This window comes from Archocentrus centrarchus, chromosome 7, assembly GCF_007364275.1.
Source record: "Archocentrus centrarchus isolate MPI-CPG fArcCen1 chromosome 7, fArcCen1, whole genome shotgun sequence".
Lineage (NCBI taxonomy): Eukaryota > Metazoa > Chordata > Actinopteri > Cichliformes > Cichlidae > Archocentrus > Archocentrus centrarchus.
Window position 1 is genome coordinate 28190745 of NC_044352.1, and position 16407 is coordinate 28207151.

Here is a 16407-nt window from a genome sequence, read left to right on the forward strand (position 1 = left end):
GTTTGAAGGCTGGATGTCTTTTAGGCTCAGCTTCCCTTTATTTTTTTTTCCTCCTTTGGCAGTGTGCAGAGTTTATAAATATGGGGAAAAAAGGCAGACAAAACAAAGTTTCCAATTTTATTTCTAGCAAAAAAACATCAGTTCCCTGTCATCAAGAGAGCTGACATTCCCATTTAATTTCCAGCCTTATCCTGGATGGAACATGCAGCAAATGCTGCATCATTATACAGTAGCTCAGGCAGCCAGGAAATACCAACCATTTATAAACCCTGGTCCTCTCTCATGAAATATAAAAGGGAAAATAAAAGTCAAACATGAGAGCCACACGTTTGAATAGATTTATGGTTGTTTCTCCTCTTCAAGAGCTAAAACGGTCACATTTCAACTGGTTAAATGGCTTAAAAATCTGGAAGAGGGGAAATTCAACAGGTTTGAGCCATCAGTCTTTGCTGTGAGACAGTCTTGACTATGTGGTAACAGTTGCAACTGATCAGATACTGATCTGTCCTATAGCTGTAAACCAGTGATACCACCTGGTTCCAAACCAAAAAAAAAAAAAAAAGTCCCACAGTTCTTTGCTTGACATCTTTCTCTTTAATACACGCAGGCGTCCTGCAGTTTCAGACTCAGAACTTGAGGCTGAATCCAGGGCCGACTGCAGACGCCCCCTGATTGCTGGTTGTCAGGTGGAAGCCAGTGTCTTTCAGGTCATCATCGCCCTACAGAGATAATGGAAACACTGTTGGTATGGTTTAAGTAAACGCTGCAGCTCATCACACATTTGAAATCTTGTGGTTGCACTTCTTACACATTTATTACAAAGCTGATCGAAATTGTTTTATTAGTCTTGTTACCCTTGAAAACCCCTAGCCTGAATTTAATGAAGCATTTTGATTCCAAAAGCTGTGATGGGAACATCATTATTAACACTGGATATTATTCTTTCTGGACAGTCTTAATAATTTATAATCTGCTTTTTTTTCTTCTTCTTTTTTTCACCATGACAAGAATAAAACAATGATAAAAATACATTTGTCATGGTCTAATTGGCGCGCAATGTAGCAAATATCAACACCTAATTCCACTGAAAAATCTCAGTATGGGTGAGTAGGACCACTGTTGAAAACATTAGGAACTAAAAGGTGCTCATCATGGAAAACAAGGAGGAAATACGCGGACAAAAAGCAGAAGCCTGTAGGTCTGTAATCTATTTAGCACAGGCAGCATTTAGAAAGCCTGGTAGCTGTGTGTAATGGAGAAAGTGGGGCCTAATGTCCTTACCAGGTGACTGTAGCCCAGGCCTCCCTCGGGTGGACGAGGACTGGTGCCTCTCTTCACCCTCTGTTGCTCGCTCTTAGCCGGCCAGGTAGGGAACATTGAGGGGTCGATGGGGAGAGGCGTCTCCCTGAAGTACTCGTGTTTGAGAGCCTCGTCTGATGTGATCCTCTTACTGGGACAGTAGGTGAGGAATCTGGAAATCAATCAATGTGTTTTAGCAATGTTTCACCATAGAACAGCTGTGTGAACAGAACTTCATTTTGAATTGATTTCGCTAAAGATGTAGCCTGCCAGACCCTTCAGCAGCTGCTCTCACCTCAATTCTTTTTTCTACAATTCAAACAGGTCTGCCTTTTAGCTCAATGAAGGCCATTTCCCCAGTTGGAAAACCAATCAGGGCTCTGTAGGCAGGATTAACCATGCAGGAGTGATCTTTCTGTGTCAATGCCAGAAAAATAGTGACAAGAAAGAGCCAACAGAATGACGCGAGCATGGACGGGATTGACGCAGCTCTGCAGGTTAGCAGCACCTCACCAGCCAATACCATTAACCACTTCTGAGTAATCAAAGTTCTGCCCGCTCCGATGATTGTGTCTAATGGTGACATTTGAGAATTAAAAATAGCCCGGAGAAAACCCATGCGGACAGGGGGAGAAAATACTGGCACATGACACAATCTGAGTAGAAATATCTATTAAAAGGCACCTAGTATGTTTTCTTTATTGTCTGCCATATATTTATTGTTACAGGGTTGGATTCTCGTGAATTATGGCCAGAGTTCAAAAAGAAAGTAAGCTTGTGTGCAAAACCTAAAGCTTCAGGGTCCTCTAAATGCTCTATTTCACACTTTTTTCTACTCTTGGCTCTGTATGACATTAAAAAAAGGATATTCCTAATAATGGTCAGCTCCATTACAGGGCGCTGGTTTTGAATGCATAAGCCCCACGCACCTGATCATCAAACTTTTTTTTTTTTTTTTTAATGAGTGGAAGCCAATCAGAGGTGAGACGACCTAAAGGGCACTGAAAACTGGTTCAGACAGGATGAAATTACAGGCTGCACAATGTCCCACTATAATATGAATAAGGATTATTCTGAATTGTTAATCATGCAAAGCTACTCCACAAGAGTCAAAGAATAAAAATTCACATCTGGAAAGAAAAATAGGTCGTGTTTAAGGTAAGGAAAAGTGCTTCATAACAGGCCCTGTAGTGACACCAGACCAACAATCTAAACACAAGAGGCAGTGCTCACACCAGGGGCCAGAGTGTTTCTGCAGAACAGTCCTGATTATACATGACAGGAGCAACACAGCAGAATAGAGCGCTGCTCGATTGCGATAATTGGCTTTCAGAATAACTGCGTCTGAGTGGAATCCTCCCCATGTGAGCGCAGGCCTTGTGATAACTTGAAAAATTTTGCAAAACAAATTATCTCTAGTTTTATGTGAGAGGAAACCTATAGTAAGATTACCGGTGTAATACTGGTGTTACGAGACACAGCTCGCCACTTGTGTCCAGCTCACTGTTTTGTTATGGAATTACAAAAATGTGCACTCTTCCTGCACCTGTAAGCTTGTTCCTCCTCTTGACTCTCGGGATCCAGCTGCTTTTCATTTGAGCACTACAGTCCTATTTATACACATACACCAGATAATGGAAACTAATTATCTAACAGGACAGAAACAGGACAGAAAACAAGCAGTATTCTGGCTCTCTGGGAGGACTAAAATCAGTATCTCTTAACTCTTAACATGTTGAAATAGTAAACATATGGCAGGTTAAAAAAAATTGTGTCGAAACCTCCTCAGGTTGGATACTGAATCTCAATTTTCAAATGCTTTCATACACAGGGGAGGTGTGATATTGCCAACAGGTCTGCAATGTCAATCTGCCAGAGTGCATCTCCAAACGCCCTCTGTGCTGCTCTGTTGTGAAGCTTTTCAAATAGCACTTGCCTGTGTTTTGACCTGCTGGGTCTGAACCTGAGTAAATGCTCTGAGTACCCTGACAGCTGAGCGGTTTCAGCGATTCTGGATGGGACCCAAACTTCCACCGAATTGTGATTCCTCAGGCAGCACAGCGGACATGTTGTTACCATCCTCTGCAGCTGTGAGCGAGCTGAGCAGCATGGTTTTTGTCATTTACAGGTGTAGAGACGAGGTTCTGTGGGTGGGTGAAGATCTGAGAGGAGAGCTGAGAGGTTCGTGTCTGCTCTGTGCAGCTGCAGAACAATACTGATCTTTGGAATGTGAGAGAAAGAATTATGAAGCCATCACTGATTTTTCCGTATTAAATGTGTGTTTTCTAAAACATTTTCCTGTACTGTGGACCATCTCCATGGTGAGTGCGTGTGTGTGAAACGGAACAGGGGGATGGAGCTGGACTCCTGCTGGGATATATCCACTACTGCTGTCATGTTTTAAGAAAGCTTGCCAGAACTGCACTGACTGAATAAAAAGCTGTGGAAAGAGTAACAGAATTTAACAGGATAGAAAAGAGTTCGTCCAAGTAAGGCAATTTCCACTGTAGCAGCCATGCTGATTGTTACCTAATACATGCTCTTCATCACTGTATAACACTGATATGTATTCTCTCAAGACTGGAAAAGCCATAAAATAGTTATACAACTATATGGCACTTATTCTATACTTTAATTTACGCTCTAAATTAAGTCCACTGACAAGTACCTTAAAATGGCTAATTTGTCCCGTGTTTCACCTTTGTTCTTCGAATCGTGTCTTTATGCTTTATTACCTTCACTAATCTGTATCTTCTGAAAACACAGTATTTATACACATGAAAACACAATAACAATAGCTGGACTGCAGTGGAGTGTGTGAGGAGTAATGTGTCTTATGCGTAGAAGAAAAGAGTCTTTAAAAATCCTACTTGTTCATGAGGTCAAAGCCTTGGTCTGACAGTAGTGCTCCAAAGCGCTTTCGCAGGTTGTTGTAGGGGTACTCTGTGAAAGTCATCTTCTTCACAGCGGGCAGCTCGCTGTAGCCGGGCCAGATCTTCTCACTGGGTGACCCTAGATCCTAGAGTCAACACACACGAGACAGCAGACATACTTTTAGTCCAAGGTGGATATGAGATATTCTCAGTTTGGCTGGTGTAGTCAATAAGCGCAGACGTGGCATCCGGCCAGTCCCGAGTGCACTTCAAAACTTTAACTGATCACTGGTAAAGGCTCCAACATGGGAGGCCCAAATCACATCACTCCATACAACTGTTATGCCTTATTTAGGTCATTTAGCAAAAGTTATAACTTCATCCTCTGGGTTGATGTCTACCAACGGCTCCACCCTGTGGCTCACTGCAGAACTGCATTCTGACAGAAAGGCTTACAGGCAGTGAACAGAAGCTCTTTTAACATTAATAGTGACAATTTACCTCCTTTTATAATCACAAATGAGGACATTTACCTTGAAAATCTTGTTAATTTGGTCAATTTCAGATTTTCCAGGGAAGAGAGGCTTCTGGGTGAGGAGTTCGCCAAATATGCAGCCCACTGACCACATGTCCACAGCTGTGGAGTATTCCTGCGGAGAGAAGAGCAAACACAGTGGCAGTCCACAGAAACATAAAGTAGACAGTCCGCCTGGCACGTTTCTCCTGGAGTTTATGTGAAAGTGGATGCACACTGACAGGTTGCTGGGCCTCTGCCGTCTGACAGCATAAATCATACACTCTGAAACTCAAACAGCATTTTGTGGTATTTGGTATCTTACAAGCCAAATGCTCCACAGATGCTGTCCTCTCTCAGAGATATATCTTTGGGTAAAACAATCATTCAGGATGATGTAACCATCCTCTATAAAAAGATACCACTTTAATGTCTCCAGTTTCAGCTAGTGCATTCACGATTCATTGGATTCCTGCAGCGTGTGAACTTGAATTCTCACCTTGGCTCCAAGCAGCAGCTCCGGTGATCTGTACCACAGAGTCACCACCACAGGGGTGTAGGGCTTCAGGGGGGAACCGTACTCCCGGGCTAAACCAAAGTCACCAATCTACAATCGAAGACAGACGGAGAGAAAAAGACTTTTGAGAAAAGAAAAAAAAAAATCAAGTTTGGGCTAAAGAACAGTGTCTCAGAAATAAAGGAGGTGTTTATATCAAAATCATCTGGCCTTTAAAGAGGAGCTCAAATCATTGTAACAGGGAAAGTCATAGCCAATTTGAAAAAATTACACAATCGAGTATAAGTCATATTAGCTGCTGCCAATGTGCATAAAATTCACACTGACAAATGTCTGTAAAAATCTTGTTTATTTACACATGGACCCAGTCTTCCCTGCACTTTGCCAGAAATTCATGCTCTAATTGAATTCTAGTAATCCTGTTGTTTATCCAAACTCTGTTATCCATGCTGCTAGCTTCAGGGAATTATGAAAAGATGGATTAAAGCAGGGCTCACCAACACGGTGCCCGCGGGCACCTGGTCGCCCGCAAGGACCACATGAGTCGCCCGCAGGCCCGTTCTAAAAATAGCACAACTCACTAGTGAGCTGTGTCTAAAAAAATTTTTATTCTGTTGCTATTCTTTTTTATAATCACACTTGCATTTATATAGCTTTAAAAATGACTATCTTAAAAATATCCTCATTATACATGACGTTTAGAAAAGTTAGGGTGAACTCTGACTTACTCTAGTTCTAATTCAATGGTCAGTATTGTGCGCATGACAAAACCAGTGCTAATGGAACGTAGGCTAGCGGACACAGCGAAGATGGGCGCTGAGTGCAGTTTCTTTCCCCAAAAATATGGCTGAAAAAAGAAAGAAAACTTATCACTTTAACGAGGAATGGGAGAAGGAGTTCTTTTTTACGGTTGTGAAAGAAACCTGCGTGTGTCTCATTTGTGGGGCGACCGTAGCGACGGCAAAGCGGCACAATATTGAGAGACATTTCACTACGTGTCACAAAAATTACCATGCTAACTACCCACCGGGAAGCGCACTACGTGCAGAAAAAGCCAGTGAGCTAAAGGCAGCTTTGGGTAAGCAACAATCTTTTTTCACGAGGGCGGGAAAAAAGTCACTAAAAGCAACCGAAGCCTCGTTCAGAGCTACACATTTTCTGATCAAGAAGAAGAAGGCATTTTCAGATGGAGCAGTTGTCAAAGAAGCAATGATGATAATAGCTAACACTGTACTTAAAGACGACAAAAATGGAACCGATCTAATCTGTACTCTCTCCGACGTCCAACTGGGGGCATCTACGATGGCTAGACGAGTGTCAGCTATGTCTGGTAACCTGGCCGATCAGCTGGACCGGGATCTGGCAAAGTGCAGGTGGTTTAGCATCCAGTGCGACGAGTCCGTGGACGGCAGCAGTACAGCGCAGCTATTGGTCTTCATCCGGATGGTGTTTGAAGATTTCTCCACAAGAGAAGAACTCCTGACACTACTGCCCTTAAAGACAACTACGAGGGGAGTTGACATTTATAACACGCTGAAGGAGTTTTTCGTGCAGAAGAAGGTAGCATTGGAAAAACTGGTGGCGGTGACAACAGACGGGGCTCCTGCTATGATCGGCCGACATACAGGTTTCATCGCTCACTGTAAAGGTGACCCAGACTTCCCAACATTTCTGCATTATCACTGTGTCATTCACCAGCAGGCGTTATGTGCAAAAGTGATCGGCTTTGAGCACGTGATGACTCCCGTTGTAAAAATAATTAACAACATCCGCTCCAAAGCTAAACAGCACAGGATTTTCAAGGTGCTATTGGAGGAGATGTCAGCTGAATATGGTGAACTGCTGCTACACACAGAAATCCGATGGCTCAGCAGAGGACGAGTTTTATTTCGTTTTTTGTCACTTTTGGGTGAAATCAAAGAGTTCATGCAGTCCAAAGGCGAAGACGTCTCACTGCTAGAAGACACAGAGTGGACCCTTGACCTTGCATTTTTGACGGACATTACTGGGAAACTAAACGTCTTGAACTGCGAGCTGCAAGGCAAAGGTAAAACTGTTGTTGATATGATAAGTGCTTTAAATGCATTTAAAGCCCAGATGAACATTTTCTCTGTGGATTTACAGAGAAAAAAAGTGCTGCACTTTCCCTCTGTGCAGTTGGTGCTGAAAAACAATGCTTCTGCATCTGACACATTTGACAAAGTTGCAGAAAAGTACTGTGAAGTCATAAACAGACTTGGGCAAGAGTTTGAGAATAGGTTTTGTGATCTTGATCAGCTTGAGCCATGTGTGTCATTCATTTCCAATCCTTTCATGAATGTGGACACAACATACTTTGCTGAGAAACTAAGTGCAACATTCAACTTGGATGCTGGACAGGTGGAGATGGAAATCATAACATTGCAAAATGACCTACACCTCAAAGTTTACCAGACTGCACCAAACTTTTGGTCCCTTGTTGACACAGAGAAGTACAGTGGTGTATGCACAGCAGCTATGAAGGTTGCCTGCCTGTTTGGTTCAACCTATCTCTGTGAATCAGCGTTTTCTGACATGAACTTCATCAAGAACAAACACAGAACATGCCTCACTGATGCACATCTGAAAGATGCACTCACAGTTGCAGTTTCAAGTTACACACCAGATTACAGTGCACTGGTGAACAGCATGCAATGCCAAATGTAAAAAATGCCAAATGCAAAAATGTTTGTGAATGGCTAGTGAAAATTGGACATTTTTCCTATGAAATGTAGTGATGTAAGTGATTATCTAAAAATGTGACAATTACTGAGATTAAAAGAGATAAAGTGCTGAATATTGATATGTTTCCCACCTTGTTTTCATTGCTAATTATTGGGAGAAACCATTAACATGATCAGTGTCTTCTCATAGATGAGTATCATTAATCATTATTGATAATGTATAACTAAAGGCAAACTGAGTAAATTTGTTATTTCAGAAGAGCGTGTCAAACTGGTGCCCTTTGTATGACTCAGTACCCATGAAGTAGCTCTCAGTTTCAAAAAGGTTGGTGACCCCTGGATTAAAGGAATCACTTTTTGGAGCTTCTCCACCACTATTCTTGAAAAAAAAAACAAACAAACAAAAGAAGAAGAAAAGAAACATTTTTAAAGAAGAAAATAAAAAAAAAATAAAAAGAAGAGTTGAGACAATATTTAAGATTTTCTGGATTTTAAGCACTGTAACTCACCTAGTGGCTTTTTTCTTAGGATTAGTGATAATCCAATTATCGATATCTAAGGTAATCGCAACATTACCCCCTCTGAGCGAGAGCTGCTGTCCTGGCATACCTTGAGGATACCCTTGTGACTCAGCAGCAGATTGGACGTCTTCAGATCACGATGAAGAATCCAGTTATCGTGGAGGTGTCGGACTCCTCGGAGCAGCTGAATCATCAGAGTCTTTACTTCTCCTGAAAGAGAGGTAGCATGTTTTACAAGAGTTTTTAATGGGGTGGAGGCGCTACCTTCAGTAATAAACCCAGAAACATAAGACCTGACTAAAGTCAGAAAAACATTTTTCAACTTTTCACACACAGAGAGAAATGGACTAAAATGCATAAATACTACCTGGCAGGAAAGGCTGCTTCATGGTTTCCATCAGACTCTTCAGGTCATGTTCTACATAGTTCATCACGATGTAGATCTTGTCCATATTGCTTCCAACAACTATTTCCTGATAAGAAAAGATTGGATTTATGTACAAGTCTTTAGCAGATACTGTAATGAGTGACATGTTAGTAGCTAAGTAAATATTACAGTGTTCTCTTACCCTTACTGTGACGATGTTTGGATGTTGAGCTTTCAGAATTGTATTAATTTCTCTTAAAGATGTGATAGGAAAGCCCTCCTTCTCCTTCTCCATCTTTAGCCTTTTCAGGGCGACGATCTCATCTGTGAGCATGATACTGTAGTTAGTGTTCGATGAATAAAGCCACCTGAAGAGCCTAAAATCAACATGTTTCTTATCATACCGGTCTTTTTATCCTTGGCTCTGTACACCACACCATAGGTTCCCTCCTCTATGCGGTTCAAACACTGAAACTCCTCAACACTGCGGCAACCCTGAATACAAAATACAAAATACAAGCCAAGATTATAACACTGATAACTGGCCAGAGATAATAACAGATACATGCATAATTTGTGGCTTATATGGATGGTGTGCAGCATCTGTGTCACCCTGACCTGTAAAGCCGGCAGATATTTGGGCAGCTCCTTCTTTAGCTCCACAGGTGAGATTGGGGGGGACTCTGGGACGTAGTTCTCTTCTGGAGTGGGGGAACGAGAATGAGTTTGAGAGTGAGGGGTGGGTTCGCCCTCTCCTGCCTCTTCTTCTTCCTCCTCCTCCTCCTCTTCCTCTTCCTCCATGTCTTCACCGCTCTCTTCGGAGTCGTGGTCAAAACGGGACTCTGGCACTGTGAGGTGAAGGGGGAAGTTAAAATTTGCTGCAGAAAGTTCATTTAATTGAGCTGTGTTACAATTTAGACTTGGCTTGGTCACTACTTTGACATAATAGCTCTTCAGGCTCGATCCAGCTCGATTCACAGATTACTGCACATAAAACAAAAAAAATGTCTCCACCACAATTTGAGTGAAGATCCATTAAGGGTCTTCACTGCCTGCTAGTTTGATTAAAGTCTAACAATACTCTAGGAGGAGCAGCAATTCTTGTGAATCACGAAGGGACGGATAGAAAGGGCCATGTATAAGCTCATCAGTCCTTTGGGCAGACTAAGAATAGTTTCCCAAAAATCTGGTTCATAAATGTGATGCGCTACAGAAAACGCTGGCCAAAGAACAGACACAGTTTGATATACTCAAGTTGAAAATGATAGAAAAAAAAAGAAAAATAGATAAATGAAATGTGTTTTTGCATGTTGATCTTGATGTTTGAAATTTTAGGAAACACAAGAAAGTTTTTGCGTTACATAAAATCAAAACAATAAAAGAAAAGCATATACTAGTTCAATACACTGTCAGAAAATATCTACATGTTCTCACATTTTCACGTCTTGAATTTGTGCCCAGTAATACTCGACTGATCAATTATTTGAGCAATCACATCCAGCGATGAAGATGACTTCATGTCATCAGGTTACCAAGTACAAACCTTGCTCTTGGATCGGGCTGCCTCTGCCACAATTGATTAAGATTTACAGATGCGGGCCAAAGTTACAGATAAAAACAGCAAGGATGTCAATTTAAGGAACACTTTTTTGCCTAAATTCTATTTCATACTCAAGTATCTACTATTACTCTACATCTAGTTCTTCTTCTGTGTTTTGACCATTTGGTGGTGTGAGTGCAGACCTTTAAGAAATATGCAGTTAAAGCCCTGGCTGGATATATTATTATCCTTCAAGAGAAAAATCACAACTTCCTAAAAACAGACTAAAAAAACAACAACAAAAAAAAAAAAAACTTACTTATCTAAATATCATTTCTGCTCTCTCCACCAGCCACTGGTAAACATTTAAATTATGCTTCCTGGTTCTTAATAATCTCTAGTTAGAACAGCACATAGAGTAACTAAACAGCCATAACTGGTGAATCTGTGGTTTACTTGCCTGCAGGTATGTGATTTCCATTTTCCCTCTCCTCTTCAAAGTCTTCCTCCGACTGCTCGTCCTCACTCACGTCCTCTGAAAGGAAGAAAGGCGCTTTGATGAACTTCTCATGCCAGACTTGACAGAGCCGCAGCGGTAAAGCTGCTAAATTTTGTACCTGCACTCTGCTCAGACCGTCCTGAGCCCGAAAGAGAGTCCTCCTCTTCCTCCTCTTCACCCTCACTCTGGCTGCTGGACTCCTCTTCATCTTCCTCCTCGTCCTCCTCTTCCTCAGAGGCAGATCCTGATGCTAAATGAAAAAGATAGAAGACCAGTTAAATAAAATTTTAAAAAATCTGGAGCAAATCAGCTGCAAATCTAAAATTGCTGAGCTGCCCTAGAGTAATAAGCTGTGGTGGTGATTTGTTGTCAACCTATTTATATGACTATCATCAGAAGTGAAGTCTTACCAAAGGAAGTTTAACCATTTAAAAAACATCCCTATGAATATTCGTCATAGTCATCTGACTGAGCCATCTGCTGATTGCTAAAAGTGTAAGTTGCAACTTTACTTACCCAGAGAAGATTCTGCGGTGCTGGTCTTCCTTTCATTATCACTGATGTCCTGCAGATCAGCAAGCAGATCTTTGTTCTCTGGCTTCTCCTCCTTTGATGCTGCAGAATAAAATACAGTATTAGCTACAGTGAAACTTTAATAGTCTCTTAACACTCAACATAAACGGGCAAAAATGGCATCAATAAAAAAAAAAAAAAAACATGAGAAACTTAAGCTCACATGCACTTTTCCGTGGTTCACCGTGATCAGACCTATCCCGGGAAACATGCGCTGGACTACGGCTGCGGTGACTTTGTTTTGGCTTGTCATCATATTCTTCAGGGAGCATCCGATGGTGAGATGGCACTTTAGATGAGAAAACCAATCTGTTAATCACTGCTGAAGGTTTAACCTCACAGTTCACAAGGTCTAAAAATCCCAACCCATCAAGTAACAGTTCGACATTTTGGGAAACTGGCTTACTTGTGTTCATTTCCAGAGTTACATAAGAATATAATTGTAATTCTTGTTCTGTGTTCAAATTACACAGCTGGAGAGGAAAGCGTGTTTAGTTACACTCACTGACCTTCTCGTCGAGTCCCTCTTTCTTTGCGTCGCTCTTCCGCCCTCCTCTCCCGGTCCTTTTGCTCTCGTTGCTCTTTCTGCTGTTCCCGGAGCTTTCGGTCACGCTCACGCTGACGCTCAAGCTGCTCCAGCCGGTCCCTGTGATCCAAAAAAAACCCAGCAGAGTCCACTGGAGGTCTGTTTGGATAACCCAAAGTTCACTCTTGTCACTGCTTTCTTTAGTTTCTTCAAATGGACAGTGGTTAAATGTTAACTTGAATCATTTATGTTGATGTCTTGATATAATTCTTTAAAAAGTACATCACATGTAAAATTATAGCCAACTTTTTTTTGAAAAATCCTGGCAAGAAAATTAAATAAAGCACATAATCAACAGCAGCTCAACAACACAGACTTTCAAACACTGGTTCTCACCTCTCTCTACGTGAATGAGCTCTGGCCTGTTCCCTTCTTTTCTGCCTCTCCCAGTCTCTCCGAGCTTTGTCTTCTTCCCAGTGACGTTTCCTGCGATCGCTCTCTCGCTCTTTTTCTTTATCTTTGAGCCGTGCATGTTTTCCTGCTGTGTAAGTAACAGACAGACATGAAAAAAAAACAGCCCTAAACACAAAATATTCAGCTGTAAAACATGTGAATGAGAGCTCCCACACCTCCTTCAGCAGAGTGACTGCGATGACGTCTTTTATCTTTTCGCTTCTCCTCCTTTCTGTGGTGAGATTTGTCCTTCCTTGCTATTTGCTGTGGAGGCTTGATTGCTAGTGATTCGTCTTCTTCTCCTCTAACAAAAACATGAAGACAACATTGTGAGCAGAGATGCACTGATTCAGATCCAAGTATCTCTGATACTACTATAGATCATCCCACGCAGCAGGGAGATCAATCAGAGCATCCCACCTCATCATTTCAGAATCAGCTTTAGTATATTTGATGATACCCTGCAAAATTTTACCTCCATACTATAAATATTTTCTGAGGTTCTCAAAGTACACGTACATGGATGCCACTTATTGGCTATAACAGGCTACCTATAAGTCACTAATCTGCTGCTATTTTATGTATTTTATGTTACTGCTAGGGGTGGGACTTTAACGCGTTAATTTCAATTAATTAATTACGGGGAAAATAGCTAATTAAAAATTTTAACGCATTTTAATCGCACTTTGCACCGTGGAACATTTCTCAGTGCACGAATTCCAGGCATACAGATTATATCGACGCACAATATCCAAATTCAGGGTTCGCATCGTTCGAAGGACCCGGCCCACGTGGTCCTTTGCAGCCCACGTAGACCACAAAGGCCAGAAGTGAGCGGCTAGCCTTCATATTAGCGTCACCTGCCCTCACCTCTGTGTAGCTCATGTCGCCTAGCAATGTGAGTGCGAAGCACAGCTGTGTAAAAGCAGCTGGTTAAACGGAGAACGAACTTTTTCTCCTTTTTGTGATTTAATTTTAATTCTTTTATTCAAAATGAGCTGTTAAAACAAGCATAACACATTTCAACATCAAGGAATACAGCTGAGCGAATGATTAATTTCCAACTATATTAAGTGAGACATTAATGTTGAATAAAACTATCCAGTTATGAAGCTTAACTTTAATTTCAGGAGTTTGCTTATCACAGGAGCACTTCCACCCTTCGTTGGTCTGTGTAGTAGACTGGTGGGAAAATAAACAAGATTTTGAAGTTTAAGCTTACAGTTATTGATTCATTCATCAACCAAACTTAAATTAATATTCCTCAAGTTAAATACTGAAATGTAATTAAAATGCGATTAATTTCGATTAATTAATTACAAAGCTTCTAATTAATTCGATTAATTTTTTTAATCGAGTCCCACCCCTAGTTACTGCAAATTTCATTGTACTGGCTTTGCTGTATAATGACAATAAAGTGAACTGAACTGAATTTTTCCAGCAGTTTTGAGCCCTTATAACTTTGTAAGTACTTATTAGAACGAACCAGCACTTTTTAGTATTTAACAAAGAAAGGCAAACACACCATGTTATAGCAGCTCATGTTGGTAATGTACTTCAACATCCCACATAAAAAAAAAAAAATCATAGTTCACTTTACCCACTCACTATTTCCCCACAATTCCAAGTACCTGTCCTCTGTTGAGTCTTCCCGTGTGTACGGGGAGTTACGAATTGTTATTTCCATTCTTTGATCCCGTAGTTCTCCTTCCTCCGGAGTGTCTCGTTTGGCTTCCCGATCATCCGCCTGTGACACAAGGCCCTTTGTGAACTGGGCAAGACAAGAAGTGCAGAATTTGTGGTTAAAGCCAAAGTGTAAGAGGACTAACATAGAAAAGGCAAAATCTGAGGTTTTAGCTACTGTACCAGTGTTTACAGGCCTAAGTTATTAAAGACTATAATCAAAATGCAGGTTTTAACATAAAAATAAAGACAGACACCTAAGACATGAATTCACAAATGTGTTCATAGCACTTGTGAGCATGCATGTGTAACACAGGTTGTACAGCAGATTTGAGATACTTTACATTTTTCTGGCGCTTCGGATCTGTTTTTTCTTGCAATTCTTTTCTGCGTTTCTTCTCTAGTAAGATTTCATCAAGAGTTTTTACTTTCCAGGTGTCTTTTTCGTCCCCCATCGGCGTCTGCTCTCCACCGCCTGCTCTGAATCACAAACACACACAAAACACAGAGGACAGGGGGTTCGCTGCAGTCACTTCACCTTAGCTTTGAATCATGTTGAGTAACACTTACACAAACCAACACAGTTAACAAACATCCACAACAGAAAAGGGGCTACTACCTTTTAGTCACTGCTTCAACTTATTATTCGTTTAAATTAAGATCAATGCTACAGAACTGCTGTGTGGGGCTGTAATGTGGGCCACACTTAGTAACCTCCCCTCTGCTTTCATAAATGTGTCTGCAGAACTACCAATGAGAAGTAGATTGAAGACCCTTAAATGAGCATTGAAAAATATTTACTAGAGTAACACAAGAAACTAAAAAACTGAGGATTTCCCCGTTAAGCTAGTGGTCATAACTTATATTGATTAAATTAAAAAACGTCAGCCGTACACGCCGTTTGCTATCATTGCGCAGTATGCTGGAAATTTAGTGTTGCTAAGTCGTCAGTCATGTTTAAACTTTCGTATATCACAGACTAAGTCAGTCCTTAAGTCCTCAGCGGCGACAGGCATAAAGCAGCGAGGCAGTGAAGCCCAGGTGAGGACTAAAAGCGCAGCTTTACAGTAGCAGCGACATAGCTAAGCTAGGGCAGTTACAGATACAGATCGCCCCAAAACTAAAACACCCGATCTGCAGTTTGTAGGGCAGCAAAATGTGCCAGCAACATGCGCAACACAGTCAAAAAGCGAACTGTGGTTAAGCCAGAGAAGTAAACTACAGCGGTCGATGCTAACAGGCTAGCTAATAAACGCTAGCTAGCGAAAACTAGCACGGGGGGACTGTTGAACAACTTCAGCCGCTAATGAGACCGTTTGGAAAGGAATAACTTATATAACCGATAAAATTACACACTGAGGAAGCCGTGGTGGAGTGCGTATCTAAAACTGAAAGCCTACATGCAGGGAATGCTGAAATTATTCACCGAGCGAATATGTTAAACAAACCTGAAATACGCGCAGCGGTATTATGGTACCGGAAGTCACCATGCGTCCGCAACGTCTATGAAACGTCCGATGTGAAACAACAATATAATATAATATAATATAATATAATATAATATAATATAATATAATATAATATAATATAATATAATATAATATAATATAATATAATATAATATAATATAATATAATATAATATAATAATGTTAATTCGTAGTCTTAGTTCATTATTATGCTATTAAAATGTTCTGAATAATACGGAGTTAAGGTAAATCCATTCGTCAAGCTCTTACTAGCCTCTTATTAAGTCATAGAGGGTTGGGGGGGGGGGGGGGGGGGGGGGGGCTGGAGGGTATCCCATCGGATATACTGTAGGACCGAGCAGATCCTAGCGAGGTTAACATGTAATATTTGTCAAAGGGGAGTGAATTAAACACTTTGTTCTCAGTATGCTATGCCCCTTTTTCTGCTTAAAGTGTGGAATACATGCCAGTTGGTTACTGTGCAGTTTGAAAGCATAATCAAGGCCAAAATGAACGTGTACCTGTGATTGTTGTATTTCTTTACACTACAAACACAAGAGGGTGCTGTTGATACAGCACCACCACACCGGCGTGTTTATATCCGCTGCAGTGCAGCCAAAGAAAACACAACAAGCGTTAGTTTGTATCCAAATCGAGTTTTCACGAGCACAGGGGAGTATCATAAACATCATCATTAACATGTTTATTTCATCTGTAGTTTAATAGCTGTACAGGATGTGCAGGAGGAAACCGGAGACTATAATGAACCACACCAGGGTTATCTGGCCTTTATCACTGCGAAAGAGTCATATAATGAGGTGAAAAAGAAGAGGTGGATTCGCTCATTGAATTTATGATAGACTGACCTCATT

The 16407-nt window shown here is 41.1% G+C and overlaps 1 protein-coding gene across 6 annotated transcripts; it reads right to left on the reverse strand.

Moving 5' to 3' along the window:
• Positions 1–103: 103 nt before the first annotated feature.
• cdk11b (cyclin dependent kinase 11B) lies at positions 104–15586 on the reverse strand. 6 transcript variants are annotated; one of them, XM_030733054.1, is made up of 20 exons: positions 15516–15586; positions 14412–14547; positions 14016–14155; positions 12561–12688; positions 12328–12472; positions 11915–12090; positions 11569–11694; positions 11349–11447; positions 10951–11082; positions 10794–10868; positions 9412–9641; positions 9198–9288; positions 8996–9117; positions 8794–8899; positions 8515–8636; positions 5186–5293; positions 4706–4822; positions 4170–4318; positions 1282–1471; positions 104–719 (listed from the first exon to the last, which is right to left on the reverse strand). In XM_030733054.1, the coding sequence occupies exons 2-20, from the start codon at positions 14520–14522 to the stop codon at positions 627–629; spliced, it is 2460 nt and encodes an 819-aa protein (XP_030588914.1). In that variant the 5' UTR covers positions 14523–14547; positions 15516–15586; the 3' UTR covers positions 104–626. The 6 variants fall into 6 exon arrangements, with proteins under 6 accessions (XP_030588914.1, XP_030588913.1, XP_030588915.1 ...); XM_030733053.1 differs by having other exon boundaries at positions 14412–14542; positions 15516–15582; XM_030733055.1 differs by lacking the exon at positions 15516–15586 and adding an exon at positions 15424–15445 and having other exon boundaries at positions 14412–14542.
• Between the last annotated feature and the right edge of the window lie 821 nt (positions 15587–16407).